The 21,905-nt window shown below is 46.5% G+C and overlaps 1 protein-coding gene across 1 annotated transcript in view; it reads right to left on the bottom strand.

The window, feature by feature from the left end:
• LOC131207577 (hemicentin-1) overlaps window positions 1-21,905 on the bottom strand; it is a 67,241-nt gene that overhangs the window by 29,616 nt on the left and 15,720 nt on the right. Inside the window, exon 2 of the mRNA XM_058200196.1 lies at window positions 5,291-5,326. Coding sequence (XP_058056179.1) covers window positions 5,291-5,326 — 36 coding nt within the window. The remainder of the gene's footprint in view (window positions 1-5,290; window positions 5,327-21,905) is intronic.

Genomic DNA, 21,905 nt, shown 5'->3' with positions numbered 1-21,905 from the left:
TGTAGCGGAAATGAAATTGTCAAGATATTGGACCGCCCTCCGCCACCCACAGGGAACGGCGGAAACTTGCTCAGCGGGCCAGCGAACGCAAGCAAACGAGCAAGAGCAAGGAAGCGGCAAGCTAAAAGAAAAGTACAAACTCTCTATCCACATGCAGGAACAACAAACTGGAAATAACAACACCGATAACGATAAAGCGATACCAAACCTACATAAAATCGGATAGTGTTGGGAGGAAACAGGAAACGGGTGATGCCGGCCGGCCGGCTCAATGATGGGCTAAATCGGTTGCTGCTGACGCCGGGAGCGGGGGTTGAATCAAGACATAATCATTTTTTTACAAACAGGAACTATCTAACCAGCACAGCTTCCAGCACTGTCGAAAGGGCTAAACGAAGCTAATATTGTTTATTCTTGCGGCCGTGCGGTCCGTTTCGGGGCGGCTCAGGACCAGCGCAGCGATGAATGTAAACCGATTCTCACCGTGCCGAGCCGTGATTAATCTTCATTAAAGTGAATGAAATTAGCACAAAACGCGCCAGGGCCGGCAGGAGGTTGGAGTTTACAAAATAGAATTAAAAATGGGATCGTCGACACGTCCCAACGCGCATCAACTTTAAACAGCAGTAATGAATTGGTGGCACATAAATCATGCAGGATAGTTCCATTGTTTCCATCGCTTTATGAGGATTAATTTCTATTGTTTCACACAACTATTTATAACTCGCACACGGCATACGGTTTCGGTGAGTCTGTTAAAGTGATTTAATTACTGGGTTACTGTCTATTTGAGAAGGTTCTTAGCGGAACCACATCTTGCCAACGGAACAAACGATGTGAAATCTAACCTTTAACATGATTAAGCATCATAAATTTCTTGTGTATCAATTTTTTACATTCTTTTTTCATTTAACTCCATGTCATTGCCACTGTAATAGTCACATTTACAAAACCTATGGCTACGTTTGATTCAGCTTTCCAAACGGCCTGAAAAGTTCTGTCTAGGAGTGGACTTCACATGCTTCATTTCGGTTCCAATTCTAACTATTGACAGTGGTTGCGAAACGATCTGAATCGAGTTTTTTGTTGAAACGATCATAAAATGATCACAACAACGTGAAGCAAAATAACATCACGAGACAGATAAACCATTAAAATGTCTCTCGAATTCAATTGGGGAATTAAAGCTAAAAATATGTGCACTTGCCTTTGAATTTGAAGCAGCAACCGTTCTAAAACATATTCTGTTTCTATGTACTACTTCTCATAAAATAAAAACATTTTCACAACAACATTTTGCTCCAAAGGTCAAAAGCGCAAAAATCGAGTACAAAAGATCAAAAATTAAATCGCAGCCCCATGTTCATCAATATCCACCAACTTAGTTTCGGTCCTTCGCTCAAAAGAAAGTTTGGACGGGCGAGGTGAGATCGCGACCGAGATTTTGCAGCGAATAAAACACGTGCCCGAAAGTCCGCTCACTACCGAAAACACGCCGGCCAGATGCTATCGTGGTCGTGCTTGGCAACAAAATAAAAGCCACCACAACGACAGCACTTCCCGAAGCACCCACCCCGCCCGGAGGGAGTGTTTACTTTTGCCGTTAGCTACGGATCTGCTTCCGCCCTAAGAACCCTTTTTCCGGTTTAGTAACGGTTCAGGTAACCGAAGAAAGCTAAATAGAATGTATCAAACGGCGCCAGCCACCCAACCAGGCAGCCGGAGCCGGAGCCGAAGGAGTGAACCTTCCGTTTGGCAAAGGGGGCGGTTGAGAATGGGCCAGACCTCGACCTCGCCCGGGCCGGTCTTCCAGTCCAGCAAACCAAAACATCTCTCGAGTATGGTTCGACGAAATTTGAAGAATTTTACGGTAAATAAAATAAGCCTGTTCGCAGTGTCTGTCAAGTCGACAAGCTGCTGTTGTGTGTAGCGGCTCGTTGAGGCTCGGTTTGGCTTCATCTTTTGATTTTTTGCTCCCACGTGGCCTGGCCTGGCATGTGCACGGGACCGGAAACAGGAAGTTAACTCAAAAGGATCCAATTCTAGTAAACAAGGCGATCTGTTTAGGTGACACTAGTGTCATTTACGTACTTACGTAGCACCGAACAGTGTGTCGTTCGAAACGACATTCCGCAATTTTGGGATCACGTTAGGTTACGAGGAGATTCTAATGCTTTGATGGAATCGGAGTCTTTAACAGACGATCTGGTGTTGGTCAATAGCCATTCATCTACGTTAACAAATAGTTACTAAAGATGGCTCAGATTTTTGGGCAAGACAACGTTTTCACTGTAGGACGTCCAAGGAAACCGACAAACTCCACTGGAGCTATTATCGAACCGCCACCAAATTATCTCGTATATGATCTCTTCCCTCTCATGAATTATTAAAGATATGACAACTATCTTCCATCGCATGTTATTCCGTTCCCCAGAAATCCGTAGAGATTGGATTAGTGGTCAGCCGAAGAGCTCAGGAGCTCATATTTACCCTTTCTCTAGGACCACACCCGTGAGCAGAATCTCTTGAAGAAGCTGCACTTGGGCACTTGGGCACAAGCCGAAGGTGGCCGACCTCTAAATAATGCAAACAATTGCAAACGCAGCCACCCGAATAGCGGACCAGCTGAGGCCTTTGTCGAAAACTTCGAGCCCTCAGCTCGAGCCATAGCCAGAGAGAGCGAAAGATCCTCAAGTAGCCATTTTGTGGTTGCAAATATGCCAAGGTCCTGGATTTCCGCTCTTTGGGCACACATCACCAACATGGCCCTGCGGTGTTACTCTACCCGGTCGACCGCCGGCGTCCCCCAATGTCCAGTTCATTAATTTTTAATCTTCTTCGCACACCTGTTTTTCTGGTGAACCGCCAACAGTGCCAATGATTTTACGTCCTCAACCCCACACTCGGCTCCGTCACGGTGGCGCCACGGTGTACCGGAAACACCGGGCTCGGCCAGGCAACCTCGGGGAGAAAGTACTTTGCTCATTATCCCAAAAGACTCGTAAAAAATAAATCCCAACAAACGACGGCAGGAGGTCTGGGCCTTGGGCTCGGTGGCCCCCACGGGAACCGTGTCTCGGGCGGCCCGGACACGGTGTAGCCGCGCCTAGGTGCGACGCTACATGCGTGTAAATTGCATGTCCGGGCCACACCGTTCCGAATTGGGGCCGGATGAAAGGTAACCAAGGCAGGAAAAAAAGGAGAATCAACTCGGAGCCAGGACCACATTCAACAGCTAGCCGGGCGTGGAGTAGTTTCGGGCCGCAGACCCTAACCCAACACACAACTCGGTGTAATCGGTGTTATTTGTCACGGGACTTTCATCCGCCGGAGAAGCTTTCCGCAAGCGGAACCACCACGGCTGTGCCCGGCTTCCACGCTTAACGAGGTTGACTTGAGCTCCCGAATTAAACTGATGAAAACCTGTCACCTAAGCCCCGTTCACACCGTCACCGGGGCAAGCAAATCACACAAAAAAGGGCTCTCGACGTCGCTGACGACGAGACGTTCTCGGGCCAAATGGAAGATAAAATAACAAAACAGTACCACAGCATATTGTTGGGGCTCTTATTTTTTCCCTCTCTCTGTTGGGCACTGCCAAAAGATTAGAAGATTTTCTGGAATGTACAGGAATCAACAGCACTCCGCGCTGAACGCACTTGCCGGGAAGAACGGGCTCGCTCGGTGATGAGATCAGCATTTCATGCTTTCCGCATCTGTGAACCAGGGGGCCGGAGTCAGGTAAGCGCCGCGGCGAGGCAATGAAGACTATTTGTCCAGCGGCTTACACCGGGGTCTGGCGAAAGGATCTGTCCATCTGTCGCCGCTCGCTGGGAATGCAGACCACACCAGATCACATCCTCCAGAAGCGCCAGGAAAATGTGTCCGGCCCGGTAATCCTTGATCAACGCTGTACGTGTGTACGAGCGGGGACGCCACGGCAAGCGCTACAAAATAGAAAGTTCTTCCGCCGTTGGCCGCAAACAGCGCAATGAAAGGTTGTTGGAAAAGTTTTCCCGCTTACAACGTGTTGGTGCCGATTTTTGGGACACAGATTTGGCCAAACTACACGGAACTTGCTTCGAATAGCTTTTTGGCCCAGCTGTATTGGAGTATCGGCATGAATTGTGTCAGTATTATATTTGTTCTTTGCTTTTGATGAGCAACAATCAGCTTCTATTCTGTTCATCTTTCACAAGTATTTGTTTCTGCCTTTGTTTATGCGTTGCCTACGTTCTGCGCAGAATGGAAACGTTCAGTAATCTCCCGGGAACGTCTTACATTTGCTCTTGTGCTTGCTTTTTAACCAGGTCAACCAGGCAGCTTTGTTATCAACTAGCTTTTCTCAGGATTGACGTTGAGACTGTCATCCGCTGCCTCGGCACTGGCCCAGATGGCGCAATTTTTGTACGGGTGCAAATACGGTATTAAAAACAAACTGCACAACGACAAGAATTCGATCAGCAGAATGGAAATATAGGTTAAAGCCTTAGCGCGGTTGCATCTTTATGTTATTCCAGCCTTAGCATTACGTGAAAAGTGATATTCCTATAATAAAACAATAGCCTTCCGGGTTCCACCGACAATGGTAGCATCGCCGCCCAACTCACGATATAAAAATGCAGAACGTACGAATGGCCATTGTGGCTGGGAGCGATTCGATACAAGAACAAAGCCGTTCGGTTCGGGCGGTATGTTAACATCCCCTGTTCGAAATGGCATTGTGTATGTGGAGCTAAATTATGCGCAAACCTTTACTGTTTACTACCTCTACGCTTCCTGGCGATCCTTTCTTCTAGGAAAGCATGCATAAATTAGGGCCAACAAGAAGCTTTGCTTCGGGACCCTTACGGGCGCGTACCTTTTCGGTGTGAGCAAAGTATGACGACTCTATACAGGAGAGCCCTCAAGCGGGTCCGGAACGGATGTGGAGGGTAACGAATAAATTGGGCTACTTTACACAGGAAAATGCGAACAACGAGGGCACTCGGGGCTTATAAAGGGTTTCTTAATCAAATGAACTAACACTTAAATAGTAATGCAGAGAGGTAAGATTACTGCGGAGAGAAAACCGGTGTTTTAAAAGTGGATAAAGAATGAGAAACAAAGAGAGAAACATTCTCGGGCAAGCAATAGAAAGATGTAACAGATGTTCAGGCACTTAGACGGGAGCTAATCCATCGTTTACAATTCCTAGCGTATCATTGGATTATGACGTAAACAGACGCAAGCACTACGGATGGGAAAAAGGCACCACTCGCCGGGGCTTTGGTGGCCGAATGATACATACTGGTGTCGACCGTGGCGGTGGTTGGTGTGAACTTCCCTGTAAACGAGAAAATGGAACCTTGAAAGCATTCACACTGTCGATTCCATTACCGATTCCTGTAAGCCCTTTCGTACGGCATAAGTTTTAGTTCCTTCCACTCATCAAATGGTGAAAACATTCTCGCTGCAGTGTGTGTTTTTGTTTCGCAAAAGGTGTGCAATATGTTTCGGACGAGCATTACAAAATGGTGGCCTGAATGTTTAATGTAACTTTAAACAGAAAAAAACATGAAAACGTTTGTAGAAATTATGCCCAAGGAAGAAATTACTACTACGTCGAAGGTATACGAGTCTGTAGCATGTAAGGTCGCGGCCGATAGAATACGATGAAATCATAAAAAACGGCAGTCGTTTCCGAATTTTTCTCTTCCAAAGTAGATTCCTCCGTCACGGATGCCGACATTGAAATATGGTGCGCTGCGCGTTCATGGAATTTATGCTGTTCAGCGTCGCACCGGATTCCAATTATAAAAATGTGCGCTCCGAATGTCTGACGCTCCGTCCCCGGTGCTGTGGCGACGAATCGACAGAATCATATGGACCTCCCAAGTTGGAGCGGAACTCGATTCCGTCAGGTTCCATCGCCCAGATATGTGTTTACGTGGCTAAACGCGTTAAATACATAAACGAATTTCAATATGCCGGCCGGCCGGCCGAGAAAACCGGCAATCAAACAGCGATTGCCAAGATTCGCGGAAATCACCGCCCAGACGGTTCCGCTCCGGTTCCGGCGCAGACGGCTCCTCCTGACGGCCTGAATCCTTGGCCTGAAAACTGTAAACACATGTCTCGCAACACAAGTCCCTGTCGCCGACGGGCTACGAGCCTCTCGCGACGAGGCACCAACGGCACCAAAGTTAGACAAGAAATTAGCAACCAAGAAGTGCCTTCCATCAGGCTGGCGCGCCTTCCGAGAGTGTCTCCTTCGTTTTTATGTTGGCGCTATGTTATAATGATTTCGAAGAAAATTATCGCCGTCAAATGTTGACACGATGATCGCTTTCGGAGCCGGATCGTGCCTCCGCAGTGTCGCTCAAAGTCACGGGAGAACGTTTTTCGTAAAGTAATTAAATAAATTTGGAAAAGGCGATGCACAGTCTTCCGGACCGGAAGAGTCGCTACAGTGTCGAAACTTGGGCGTTTTAGGTACCAGCTTTCGTAACATCTCACGCTGGACACCACGCTTGTTTTCCACAGGAAAAAAATACTAATTTGAATCAACTTAATTTACTCGTAGGTTAATCGTTTAATCTAATTTATTGATCAAAAACTTGTATCTCTTTCGCCTGTACTGCCTCGTGGTTCTCACAGAAAAAAGCCCCGTCCGTCGATCTCTCTTCCTGACGTTTTGATTACAGGGCTTTTTGCTCTGTCTAAGCTCACGATCGAGTTCTCGGATTTGTCTCGGAACTTGTGTCTGTTCTAGCTGTTCCTAACAACGCTGTTGTTGCAAATGACACATCCGGCATTTACAGGCGAACACAATCATGAAACACAAACAAAATAACATAAACCAAAAATTGTTGTTGTGAAAACAAAACAGTGTTTGTGCTACATGCGATTAGTGATTGCAGAAAGTTTTGCGCTGGCATGCTGTTAGTGTAGTGGCGTATCTTGTGTAAGTGTTTTGCGTCCTGACACCTTTCTCGGCAGCAGCTTTGATGGGGCTTCACAAAGTTGCTCATGTACTTCGCAACGTTGATTGGCTTTCGGCCCCGTTTAAAGACTTACCTGAAACGAGAAAGAAACAGAAAGGAATAAGGTAAGCTTGAATGAAGAACTCACACATGACAGAAATATCACTCAAAAGTGAACTATCTCACTACTTCCACAGTGAAAAGTATGCACAAAACGAAATAATCATTCGGAGCTGCCGGGGCTCGGGCTTAGGGCGCTTCCGGAGCCAAACTCCTGCGACTGTGAATCATTGTGACAGCGCTCACAGCTAGATCTAGTCCGGATGGAAGGACGCATTTGGGTCGGGCAGCCAGACCGGCGACCGGCTGTGCGCGAAATTCAATCTAAAGCAGCACCCTGTGACGCCGATGATTGCGTGCTTCACGCAGTACGCAGCGACAGCGACGCTTCGCTTTCGCGCGCCGGGGGTAATTTGATGCTCTGTCGAGACCGGATGCTCGCTGTCAGCTGGAAGGGCATGTATTTCCACAAAGAAACTGTCTCATAAGCGGCCGGAGCTAGACGGCGCTCCGGTCCGACCTTGGATAACTTGTCTCGTTGCGCGGGAAATGAAAATATGATGAAACGGTTACAGCCACCAAGTGGCGAACTGTGGCGAACTAGGACATGAGAGCGAAAGAAATTTGCCATACGACAGCGAGCCGTGGCTTCAATCATACCCCGGTCGGTGGATCGCATTCGGTTGATGTGTTTAAATTGCTTTGTTGGCAGCGACCGGCTCAGTGCCACATCCTTTAAGCTTCCCTAAGACACTACTGCGGTACTTGATTTATTCCCACTTTGAACAAGGGCGTAATCATGTCTCTAATGAACATTTGGTTTCATCAAACGTAATGTTAGCTCCGCTTTTTACGACCGCCAATGGGCTGTATCGTAGAGTATGATTCAATTAGGAAGAAAACACGTTTCCACCACGACATTACCACCACCGGAATGATCTCAAACAGCCTAGCATCTGCTTTCTCTACACCCGTCGATCTGCTATGGCTTCCAGGAGTCCTCGCTCTGGGCGCTCGTTTTGCGAAGTTTCTTCATTACGATTCTGGGCCGGGTTGGGCTCGGCTGGTGCATTTGTTACAGTCTGGTTCGCGGTTTAAAATTCAATCTGCCCGTCAAGATCGGTGAGGGTTCCAATAAAATCAGAGGCGAAACAGGTCTACAGAGGCCAACAGTGACCGGCCGTGCCGCTGTACCGCGAATCGATTGTACCATTTGTTGGTTTCAACTTACAAGGAACAACATTATGGTAACGGTCGGAATAATTTAGTCATTGCTCGAGGGGTCGGGAGCTTCAACGTAACGGTTATGGGTTTCAATAACTGCCACCGGTCGGGCGTCTGGCCGGGTTGTTGCGGGTAAATCCTGACGAGTGTGGATCGTGCAGCCAACGTGCCGTCACGTCAATGGCGTCGCCTCGGCAACGGAATGCCAGCACACTAATCGCGCAACACAAAACCCATTGGATGGAGCATTCCATTTGAATTTTCATTACGACACCGACCCCGGGCTCGTCAGTCTGGTTTTTGTTTTTCCTCCGTCGCTCGCAAGATTTACTTCAAACGAATCCATTGCTAGGTGAGTCTACGGTTTATGACAACACCTTTGGCGACAGGTCGGGCTCTGCCGTAGTGTGGCTCGATGCCATCTACTGCAGTTCAGCAGCGTTACGACCATAATCCGCCTTTTGATGTTCACGTCTCGGGTGTATTTGCCGACGGAGCATGACATATTTTTCATTCTGCAGATCATCCACTTTTTTGCCGAACAATGAACTCGGTGGTCCTGTAGTAATCCTCTCCACCGTCGCGTTGGTGGCGGGTGAAAACAATAGTAATCAGTTTTCCTCCAATGCGATGCCACTGTCTGTGGCAGTCTCGGATGCCAATCCGAGAAGGGTTCTGAGGCAGTGAGGAATGACATTGTAGAGGGCAGACCACAATGTTCATCGCCCGGATTGCTCATCAATTGTATCATGTTCGTCGTGTGCTTAGGATAGTAATCACATGTAGCGTGACTTGTACATGAAAACGACCAGGAATTGGGTTTCGAAAGATGGGAACACTCGAATGATGAATTTTTAATTGCAAGCTTTACAATTATCGAAAACGTTTTTATGGTTTAGACCGTCAGCTGTCGGCTATTGAACAATCCGAGTCCCCGTTTCCGATCGTTAGGCTTTTGTGCTTCTTCGAGGCGACGGCAGTAATTTATTTCTACTCAGTTCCCGGGATTTGTTGTTTGAAGGCTATTGTTTAGTTGTAATTTTTTTCTTTCCATTCTAGGGTTGGTTGTGCTGGTTGACTGCGCCTAACAAGTTGTTTCGTAGGAAGAAAAAAAGAAGAACGCAACTTGGCCTGGCCTGGCCGACGGAAAGTTCAGTTCGAGCAGTCTTTCCCATTTTTTTCGATAGCCCACGAAGACGGCCACTGGCTGTGGTCGAAATCGAACGAACTCGATTCCCTCGGGTGCCCGATGTGGCACTGTGGGGCTTAAAATTGAGTTTTCCAACCGAGGGCAACTTTGGCTTCCGTGCGGACACTGGTGAAGTTGGCAGTTGGCTTCTGTGAAGTCAGCTTATTTTTCCTTTTTTGATTTTCCGACTCTTTTCTCGCTTTTGGCGGCGGTGGCGGCGGCGGTGTGTTGTCGTTCACTTTTTGTTCGGGTTTTGTGCCAGCATCATCGCTCTCCAACTCTGAAGTGAGCGTAGATGATTTTTTTTGGCCGCTTCGACGACGCCGACGACGAGTTGCCCGATTCGCTCCCTGATGAATTCAATCAGAGAAGTTAAATTAAGTTATCGATAAAAATCGACGAATGTGAAATAAACAACTTTTCCGGGGCTAGTTTCCCGGGCTGCGCTGCCAAATTGTTCGGTGCCGCACCCCGACAGGAAGTCAAAAAAAAAAACGAACCCCGGCAGAAGGACACCGGCTTCGCGCCGTGGCGCTTTCCGGCTGACCAAACGCGAGCGGTCAGCGGGGTGAATTCGGGGAAAGTGGCCGCGCCGTAATGTGGCTCCCGGCACGGATGGAGCCGTTTTATTTTCCCAAGAGCTATAAATTTTTGCTCGTCCTCTTCCGCAAGGGCGCGCGCCTACAGCTACGGCTTCGGAACCGGAAAGAGGAAACGTTCGCCAAACGTAAACAAGTTACTTGCCGTTTTCTGGCCACTCCTCGGCCGGCCATCGTCGGGCGAAAAGTAAACCGGACCGAACCGTTCGCAGTGAGCTATCGTTTTGACTCTTTGACGGCAATGAACGATGCCGTATTTATCGCACTCTCAACTTTGGCTCACATGCTTATGCTATCTTCCGGCGGACTTGGGTGGTTCCTGGGGCCCCCGGACGGCCATGGCCTCCGGACCGGCTCATCAATACACCACAAAACAAATATTAATTGAGAGTTAAGTTGCTTTGATTGATGAAAGACCCGAGATAAACAGTTCTTGCTGTGCGTGATGTATGTCCGGTCGTTCCAGGCATATCTGATTTCCATTACAACCGGTGGGTCAGTACGATGTGGGCCAGCAGGGTGTGATTGTATGTTTGTATGTCTAAACATGGTTAAATATAAATCATTAAATTGCTTGCAATTCAGGGTCAAAGGCAAATGTTTTGTTGGGAACGACCCAATCTTATTGCGAATGTTTTCGTTTGTTTCTTGTTAGTTGTTTTACGTAGAGCAGAATTTGAATAGATTGTTCATGGACCATAATTCGAGTTTTTACGTAAAAGCATTCTTTAATATTGAGTACGAAAATGGTGCACAAATTCTTGAAGAAATTACAAGATGTGACAAAAGGAGCAATTGGGGACATTAATCTACGCATCGAATTTTTTCGTTACTTTTTTATGTTCCTCGCCATCAACCACGGACAGTGTCACATAAATTCAATCAAACACGGACAAGATTGGAAGGTCACAAGGAGAAGCAGAATAATGTGCGCTGCGTTGCTGGGCGATGAGACACGAATCGAGCAACAGGGGCGCATCCAGCTACGCCAGCTGGGCGAGCGTCCTGTCCCCCACACAGACGAAAGGTGTTTGTTGTGCGATAAACAACTTGATCTTTAGCTCATTTGGCCGCAGTGCCATTCCCCCCGGGGCGAGGTTGTGGACCGGTGGTGACGACTGCACACTCCACGGCCACGGAAAACTCCTCCGCCATCTGAATGCCACCCACGGGGCTGGCTTTATTGCTTTTCGGGGGTTCTTTTTTCCCGCACAACGTTTCTTCACCAACCCAAGACACGGTGAGAGCACCACGGTTTGGATATTTATTTTTTCAGATCAATTAAGCAAACTAGTCTGCATGACGCAGCGCGCGCGAACCGACCAGAGTGTTTGGAGATGGACGAAACGGCTCAACCTTTCAGCGCTTGCAGTAACTTTGCCGCTTGGGAACTAGGGAATATTCCAATGATGCTCACAGTAGTTTTCTTTTCCCTCGTCAGCGGTCTAAAATTAGACTACGAGGTGAAAAAAAACCCTCCAACATTTCCATTTAGCGCCTGATCAGAGTGTTTCAGCGGTCCTGCTACGGTCGGCTACGGAGCGAAAAAGTCAATAAACATAAAACATCCAACGCGCTCACGACACCGGTCACCACGCTTCACGGAGCAGAATCTGGGATGTGTCTTGTGCGCAGGTTTCTAGGATTCAACGAGCGGTCGGTGACGGTGAGCCAATCGAGTTAATAACGGCCGCGTTGAACCTGAATGAAGATGCCATCTTATCGTTGCGTAAATGAAGAAATAAAGTTGTCGATGAACGGTTGACGGTTAGCTGTATCATCGAACCCGAAATGTCGGGAATGTGATTATAACTATCTGCTACGGGCTAGCTCCATTTTGTGCGAATGAATTCATTTCCCATCTCGACGATGAGTTCACAGGAAAATGCATCTAAATTCATAAGCATCAATATACGGTTGACCGTTTCCTGGGGTAAACCTTTCGGATTCAGTCCCTCAAGATATTCCCCATCAGTGGTTGACGTGACCACCTCCGCTGATACCAATTTAAATGACTTGTCAATTTCGTTTGACGAAGGTCCACCACCACCAGGACATGGGCGGCGCTCCGCCTGATTCTGAGTGCTGGAAAGCAGTATCACCTAGTACGCTACGAGGAGCAACAATCAACCAGTTTCAGTGGATCGAATCAGACAGCAGCTGTCGGCAGAAATTACAACACACGGATAGCAGCTGGCCACCGACCAATGGCTGTTCCGGCGCTGGCACGGGCGGCTTGATTGCGCCTGGGAATAAAAACCTGAATGCAAAGTTCCCCGACAACGACGACGACGACGACGAAGAACGGACGAACGAATAAATCTGATAACGGAAGGTTATCCTAGACCTGTGGCTAGAGAGTACAATGGGCCAACTGACGGCCAACGATTGATTTATATTCCGCCAAAAAAAATACGGTGGCGCTGCGTTTTCCTGAGAAGATAAACGGTTTTTCAGCGCGCTTTGAGTGGGCAGCATGGAAAAGGGTCCGTAGCAACTGGGAAAGTTTCCCAGTTGGTCTGTACACGATCAGCATCATGTTTTGCTTCATAAGACTTCATAATGGGAAAAGTGTTTGAACTTTACCCACCGGCAAAATTTCCTTTTCGAGCTCGGGGAGGTTTCGAGGCTTTTTCCAGAGTCTTTAAGCAACGCAAAATACGTGTATGTAGGATTAGTAAATTTCACAAGAATTGTCACATGAAAACTGTACTATGAATCTGTTTTACTAATCTTTCCAGAAAAGATTCCTCATGACACCACGGGCCGTCATCCATAAACCATGAGCTGACTATATTATACGGTATTCACAAAGGGCGTGAAAAAAGCGTGAATTAATGCACCTTCCTTTCACCGGCTTAAAAACTAGTTTGACTCGCCGAAAGATGGATTGTTCCGAAGAGCTATGCTAATTATCCGTGCGTTTCGCTTCCCGCTGGGTGAACTTTCCATTACTGCGTTACTTTCCGACACATTTCTCATACTCATGCTGTTTCGCTATGTTGCCGACGATTGCGATGTGCCGAGTGCCAAGACGCTACCGCCTGGAACTCCGACGGCGCAAAATTAAGCAACCAAGTTCCGTCCGGAGCTCGTTTGGCTATCCCCGGGCCGTCTGACTGCGGTGTCCTTTTGCGGTGTGAAATAACGTACCGCAGCGTTCGAAAGTGCACGAGACACCAAAGGAAGGCTTGGCTCTCGGTCTCGCTCCCTTTTTCTTTCTCTCTCCCGCTGTCTGGCTCCAACTCCAAGATATCCTGCACGCTCCTTTGATGGCATGATTCGTCGTCAGCGTTGCCAGAGGACGTGACTTTTTTCAGCAAAATTGAAGCGGCCACCATTCCTTCGACGGGCTTCGACATGCACACGATCTGTACACACCGAACGGGCATCGGCATGGTTTTCGTTTGGTGGTTTTTCTTTGCGCCACGTTTTGCGCCAGCCTAACTTTCGCCCGCGTTGATCCGAGTTTCATCGTCTTCGCTGCAGGAATCCCGGAAAAACGGTCCCCCTTCGCGTGGCGGGGCGGGTAGTTTCCCACTTCCTTTATGCATCAACCCTATCCGTGACACGTCCGTGTCGTGCACGTTTACGTTCCGGGCGAATATGGATATCAACTTGTTTTTCTTTCGCTTCTTCTTTAACTAGAACTGCTGCTGTGTCACCGTCTACCGGCCTACGGGGCGCATATGTGCCGTCTCATGTGCCCTACGCCCGTGAATTTCAGCAGTTCAGCGAGCCCGGCTCGCCCGTCAAGGGGGCCGTATTATGGCATCGGAACTAATTCAATTTGCATAGACGTATTCTTTACCGTCTCATGCTGATTCGAGACTCTTATTATGTAAATAGTTACCGATAGTGTGATGAGATAGCACGCACCGGGGAAAAGCTCTACTGGCCTTCTCGGGTGGTGTGAACTAAATAGTTTCTAATTTATTTTTTGATACTCATAATCGTAAGCAGGATGGAAATGGAGCTCGGGAAGCGAAGCGAATTCGATTTTATTTCAATTGTGCTTTGGCTCTAATAGTCTTTAAAGGATCAACACATTGAAATGCTTGAGAATTGAGAAGCAGAGCGCCAGGAAATGTAGCAGGATATACCTTTATCCATAATTCAAAACACATGTTGACGTACACTACAAATACTTAAACACCATCGGCAAGTGCCGAAGAAGAAATACCAAATTGTTTGTTTTCGTAACAAGGGTTTCCATCTCCGAAACGTTATCTGTTTTGAACCATTTAATCGGGCTGTAGTGACCAAACCTCCTTGGTTTCGCTTGACATCCGATTTAATACGTGCGAAAAGGGGACGCCCGTACGCAGAAGGTACCATTTTCTACAAAAACAATGCTTATCGAACATGTTTTCCAATATGCTGCGAATGTTTTGCAAACAGATCATGAATTTTCGTTAAATTTTCCTGTCATACGCCCGGGAGCTAATACGCCCATGCTCCGGTATCGCAAAGATAATGATAGTCTTGTCGTTCAAGAAGTTTTATGCACGTCTCGCTAGAAACAAGGGCCACATTCATTGGTGTGCAATTGATTACGGTTGGTGTGAGTCGGTGAATCTTTCGGGCGGATGGTACCATTTTCCTCGGCGCTTCCAAGGTTTGGATCGTTAATTTTATATACCTTGATCCTATAAATATTAGACACAGTTTGCTGATTTCCGACGTCATTAAAATTTTATCACCGTTATAAGCTTCACTGTACCGCCTGCTCGCTCTTCGGTCTAGCTTTTCTCAATGCACGGTGGCCTTCCGCTACGACACGTCGGCTGGTTCCAATAGCCACACTTGCTTTCGCCGTCAGCGTGATCAGCGTCAAGACACTTTGGTGCCGTCCACGTGTAAGTGGCTGACCGTGGCCCGGGCCCTCGTGCTGCCCATCGGAACGGTCTGTCCCAAGAGCAGCTCTGGATAGCCCATGCTTGGGGACGGCCATCAGTTGGGGTGTGCTCCATGACTGCAATCATCTAGGGCGTGTGCGCTGGGAGTTGAACTGCGCAGACAATTTGGAGGCAGATTGCTCAGCACACACACAAACACACACGACATGGACAGAGTGTGTGTAAACATAGAGTCCATCGAGCGGCGAAGCCTATCTCCGCCAGATAGCCGACGAGCTAAACCGGCGAAGCATGGCGGAATAATTCTTCTCGAGGGAGTCAATAGTGTTCGTGGTTGCGGGACAAAATGTAGAATCATCTGAACGTTCACAGGAGAATAAGGATACGGGGATTATCATTGAATATTTTTCGTGATTTAATCGTGCAATCGTGATGGTCAATCTTTTTACTTGCAAAAGTTACCCATTAATTTATAATGGTTATTACCAACTATTCGAACATACCGTAATAAATCTTCTACGTCCGCACATGGGCTCATTTTTGTCCTGCGTTAAAACGATCTCTTCCATAGGCCACAGTTGGTTAAGATGTTCCATATTTAGTGCACCCAGGGTGCAACTTCTACAGCGGCCACAAGGAGCCAAGTCGGTCATTGTAATTTATTTAATAGACATCGCGATAGGTACACATCAACTCCCGCCACTAACGGCCGGGTCCCCGGGCCGGCTTCTGTTTCCCCCAGGGAGGGAAACGATTTTTATGAGATTTGCCACTTTTGCCGCAGAAAGTCCGTAGGGGCACGGACGGCTATGGCGGATGTGGCGTTCAACATCCAATCGCGGGCAGAGGCCGACGACATTGTGAGCAACAGAAGCACGGGAATGTCAACTGAACTGCAGGGGCCACGAAGAGCCGAATGCACCGCGGACTGTTTGGGTATTTGTGACGTCTATAAATATAAATTTAATGTTCTGCTTCCTGCGACGCTATGCGCTTAGGTTCCGCGGCGCTGCATTCTGGTTTGGTAGTAGGCAATTCCGACGACTTTTGCAGCTCAAATCGTTTGGCTAAGAAGTAATTTTATTCTGCGTGTAAAAATAAGTATGAGCGATTTTCAGTAAACGTGGTAACGTTAAACAAGTGAATTTAAATATAATTAGTAGCTCACATTTTTCTATCAAAAGTATAAAAACATCTCCAAAAAAGTTGCATTAAACATACGTGTAGAATTGAATGTTTTTGTTTCCCATGTGAGACATTTGGCGCTCAATTGCTTCAAGTACTGGCGAAACGTTTTTGTTTTCATTTTACATTTTACAGTGTAAGATTAGAATGTAAATTAGGTTGAAAATAGTCTGCTGCCGTTCCAGGCGGCCTCCAGCTGCATTTCAGCCAAACGCAGACGTGTCCGTTTATACAGTTTCACCGAAGCCATTAATCAATCGCTTCAACCCATTAACAAATTCCCGGAAGAAAATGAAATGGTGCCGACGACTTTCTAAAGGTTACAGTATTTATGTCTCATAGTGGCTAGATCTCGATCCTACTGAAATTTTACGCATTAACCTTAAATCGGTCGAAAGTGATAGAAAACATTTAAAATTAAAATGAATTTATTTAACATATTTTAATAATTTATCAATTGATTGAAATAGTTCCGGCTTCCATTGGTCACCGAATAGAATGTGTTAATAATTAAATTCAGCCAATAAATTGAGCCCATCTTGTATAGTTTAGTAATGAAGTTAAAAAAGGAAACGATCGAATGCAAACAGCTTTTCATACAATTCGAAGCACCATAAAAGGTTATCATTTTTACCAAGACCCTCCGTTAAGCCAACGATGCTCCAGCAGAGCTCCAGAATTATGCCTTGCATATGGCGAGGAGCGTAAAACACACACCCATTGCGCAGATCACCGCAGGCCACCTCAGATTGCACCTGCAGTGTTTGTGCACAACGCCAACATGCACTACATTACGGGACACATTTATCGTGGCAGCAAAAAAGGCAAACGTGCATCGCCGGAAACGCCATTATGAAAAACTGTGTCCTGAAATACACTTTAGTAAAACGATGAAATGGTTTACAGCATGCTAATGTTTTTGGGTTTTTTTCGGTGCAGTCGGTACATACCGAACATGCCCTGGGAAACGGTCTCCAAAAAGCAGTCCTTTCAAGCAAATAAAAACGAACTGCTGCCAGTGTGCTGTTGTGTTTGGTTTCAAGTCTTTGCAGTCGTCGTTACGGTTGCAGCTCGAGATTTGTGGCACGATTTGCAACGCTGTAATGTTGTTGGAGTTACACCTCGAGCGCGCCATTGGCTGTACCTCGGGATGTCTCTTTGTTGCGCAAGTTGGTTATGCAACCAGATTCGACCCACGATAGGCCGTTCATCACACGCAGTGCCACGAATAGCCAAAGTGCAAAAAATATCACGAGAGCCACAAAGTAGACAAATCCTAGGACGAGCAAACGAAACGAACTCGACAACGGACCGACACAGACCGAAAGTATTGAATCACATCAATGTTTCCTTGCATGCTAACGGGCCACATAATGTCCTCGCCGGGGAAGCGGAACTTTTCAACAAACTCGTTAACACCAGCCCAGGGGCAAACTAATAACTAGCAAGATCAACATGCAGCGCTTCTCCGGCGCTTTCTGACAATTGCAGACGCCGCAGATGCCGCCGTACCGGCCCCTAACTTTGCAAGACCGGCATCAATGGCCAGGAAATAGAGAGGAAAAGCTGTGCCATTCTGTGCAAATCATGTTTATACCAAAGCTCCCTTTCGAAAGGAACGGGTTTTTATGATCCTTTTTCGGTGTCCACCGACACCGCCGTTCGGTGCCGTTGTTGCGTCGGAGTAGTTTGTTCGAATTTGCCAAAGTGTAGGCAGAGAGTACAGAAAAGTTGCTTCTGCTCTCGGCAGAAAAAAAAAACTACTTTCACTAACCCCGCTCGAAGGCGTTCAAAGTTTTTCTACAGCCGTCCGGCACTGCAAGGATGTCACTGTGTACGGTGTACGGCAAATCCTCGGAACACAATCGTCCATGTAAAGCACTGGCGTTGCATGGGCAGAACGGGCAGAACGGTGTGGGTTTTACACGTTTTCGAATCCTCGTCACGTAGTTGGCGAGATACGGTAGAGATATGCGAATCCAAGAATATATCCTTGTTGAACGGTTCAGTGCTTCCGATTTTCCGACATGGGACTTCGGTTCGGTTCGTTTTTCGGTACACCGATGGCTACGGCAGTGTTTGGCTTCTTAACGGAACGATTGTTTCAGATCGCTCCGCATAATCCAACCACTGTTGCATTGTATGCTATCAACTGAATAATGAAGCTAGACAACATTTTCCATTAAATGTCTGCAATGTTCGACGCTATGGTAAAAAAAAAATGAAAATCATAGTTTATGACGCTAGTTTGTCAACATAAAAAATGCACTGCATCACCGAACGCACGGCAAAGGTTTGAGACTAAAAGTTAACCTGAAAGATAACTCTCTCGCTCCAAAGCCAGTGGATTGGCGGTTGGCTGGCACAAACTTTCGCTCCCTTAGCACAAATATTAGTCATCAAATGAATATGTTTGCCGAGGAGAAAGAAAAAAATCTTACCCCCAACAAATTTGCTGCGAGTTATCGAATTGAAGTTTGCCCCGTACGACCGCCAGAAAATCAACTTAGTCTGCCCCGGAGCGCCGCCCTGCGATGGAAAGTTGAGCGGCCAAGCGACTATTGTGTGATGCTGCGGAAAAGTTAACTAAACAGCGTCCCACCGTCCGGTCCGTTGCCGGTGCGCCAAAATGTGAAAAGTTCTTAACCTTTGCTGCGCATTCGTGTTCTTATTTTTTGAATCTTTAGCAAGAAAAGGAAAACGGTTTGCTACACTCATGGTACACACTAGGAACCTCGCCTTTGTGGCCCGGCTTTTGTGTGAGGCCCGTTGTTCCTGGAAGGTTGTTCCCAAAGCCCTGAAGTTTTCTTCGCGTGATTATAAAATACATTGTGCATCGACACGCTCTGTGACAGTTTCTAAGTTCGAAGCATGTAGATTCGGTCTGCCTGGCGTTTAGTTTAAAACGCAATCGTAAGGCTGAGCCCGTTCTAGGTGCATAGCGATCGTAGTTGTTCACTAATTTCCGGCTTCTTCAAAGATCAACAGACTTTTTTCTTGACATCTCACAAATTCGCCGCAGTCCCCAAAAGTGGACAGGGCTCTAGTTTTTATCATAAAAACCTGACGGAGGTTCACCAGTTTTTACAGAACGTATTACTACATTGTATACACAAGTAGTAAAAACAGCCAAACGACCGGGAAACCTTTACAGAAAACCATTTAACCATAAAAACGTGGAATGGCAAAAAAAAGGGTCTTCAGAGGGTGTTGGAACATGTTTACACCTGCAAATTATAGCATCTTGCGGACGAGTTATGGGTAGATTAGAGTTTGGCCCTTAATTTTTATCTTCTGAAATGGACCCACAGATTGAACACAGGGCGAAATTGGGTTAAAATCTGAGTGACCGTAAATGGTGGGGTGTAAGTGCAGTGAAAAGTGTATTTCTGGTTTTATGTTGAGCCCTCGCAATGTGCGGTCCGTTGTTAGTTACGGTAGCAACAGAATAAAAAAACATTTGATTGCATTTATATTGGATTTTTCTCGCTCTCGTTATGCTGCTTCAAATTCGATGACCAGATGTATGTTTGAAAGAAAAAGGTAAACATAATCTGAATATTTTGATTTAAAACCATAACTCGCCGCTTCGTGTTTTCCAATTGTTAAGGTAATCCAAAAGTTTGAACAGTACCGACCTCAACACAGAAATTAATTCACAGAAATTGAATGCTATAAACATTTCTGAGTATTATCGTATTACTTTTGCAACCCGGATCCTTGAACTTGATAGTACCCTATAAACTATTGCTTCTGCATGAAGAGTTCAGAACGAAAACCTCCCATCGGCCCATAAGCTCGCTAAAAGATGTTGCATTTACGAGGGTCACTATTTATATTTCGGGAATAGGAACAAAAACAAATAGTGAAGCTGCGAATATATTTTTATTGTTTTTCAAAGTACTCGCCACGATGATCGATACACTTTTGCATGCGCTTAAACCAATTTTCAAAGCATTTATTCCATTCCGAATGAGGTATCTCCAAAACATGATTTTTGAACGCTTCAAGAGCTTCTTCGGGCGATGAAAATCGTTGACCACGCAGTTTATTCTTCACGGATGGGAACAAAAAGAAATCATTGGGTGCCAAATCAGGGCTGTACGGCGGATGACCCATCAATTCGATGTTTTGAGTGCTCAAATAGTCTCTTGTTTGAGCCGATGTGTGAGAGCTGGCATTGTCATGATGAAGAACAATCCGACGTCTCTTGTTTGTTTTCCTTATTTCACCGAAGATTTCTGGCAAACAGATGGTTGTGTACCACTCAGAATTTACTGTTCTACGATCCTCTAGAGACACTGTTGCAATATGACCAGTTTTTCCGAAGAAACAGGCCACCATTTTCTTTGAAGTGCTTCGTGTGCGAACAACTTTTGTTGGATTTGGTTCATCTTGGAACACCCATACAGTCGACTGCTGCTTACTTTCGGGCTCATACGAATATATCCATGATTCGTCACCTATCACGATTTTATAAACGTCTTTTGAAGCACCGCGATTGTATTTCTGAAGCATTTCTTTACACCAATCGACACGAGCCTTTTTTTGAGCGATTGTCAAATTATGTGGGATCCAACGTGAACATAATTTTCGCACAGCTAAGTGTTCATGTAAAATCGCATATATGCTGGTGGAACTAATGCTTAGGGATGCCTCAATCTCACAATAGGTTACATGACGATCTTGCTTAATCATTTCGTGCACAGCATCGATGTTTTCTGGCACTACAGTCGATTTTGGACGACCTTCACGAAACTCGTCGGACAGCGAACTACGACCACGATTGAATTCACTATACCAGCGATACACAGTGGTTTTTGATGGAGCTTCATCGCCAAAAGTCAAATTAAGTTGATTGACGCACTCTTGTTGTAATAATCCACGTCGAAAGTCGTAAAAAATCATCGCTCGAAAATGTTCACGATTCAGTTCCATTTTTTTGCCGAGACGAAACTTTTAACTAAATATAAAATAAACAAATAGCGTCCGTATGACAAAATGTTCTGAGTACGTATGTCGTCAAAAATGTCAAACTTTACGATGGAACCATCAGATGGACTCACATGACATCAGTGTTGCCAATTCCCGAAATATAAATAGTGACCTTCGTAGTAGAACAAACAAGCAAACACCACCCTGTTCGGAGGGGAATGTATCCGTAACCAATCCGGGCTGTTGATGCTACTCATTTGAAGTTTTGTGCCCGCACAAGCGCAGCCACCGCCACAGGGCCAGCTGTAAGGAGTTCATAAAAAACCCCACTCCGTCGGTTGTGGGTAGTCAATTTAAATCACTTGCCACACGCTCACATTACGACAGCAACCTCCCCCCGGGGCCGGCCCAATATCCTTCTAATCGATGGGAAATCTCCGATCTCCGCCCGAGGTTCGACCATTAAAATGGGCAGCAACCGCAGGCGCAGGCTTGCGTCCGCTCTAGCGACGGACCAGCACTCCCATAAGATCCGGGATGCCTGAGCGCTCCTTTTGGCCTGAGATCACTCGAACACCGCACTTGGCGCGTGTTATGGGTGAGGTTTTATAAGTTCAATGATGGCTTTTGCAATGAGTTTTTGCTAAGTCATATTCATGGGATGAAGCATGGTACGGGATGGATGAAACTCAAGAAACCAGCCATCGTGTGGACACGATGAGTATCATAAAATTTCCGACCAGTCAACCAGGCCAGCCGAGCGAGCGCCGTACCGGAGCAGTTTCCCGACGAAGAAGAAGCAGTAGAAGGTGGCAACTGTTTTGTTTTACTTGGGAAAATTCTTCATCGTCTCTCCGGTACTCTGAGCCGGAGGTCAGTCATAAAATCT

This window comes from Anopheles bellator, chromosome 2 (assembly GCF_943735745.2).
Source record: "Anopheles bellator chromosome 2, idAnoBellAS_SP24_06.2, whole genome shotgun sequence".
NCBI classification, from domain to species: Eukaryota; Metazoa; Arthropoda; class Insecta; order Diptera; family Culicidae; genus Anopheles; species Anopheles bellator.
The sequence above is the reverse complement of the archived record's forward strand: the minus strand, read 5'-3'. Positions and strand labels throughout refer to the sequence as shown.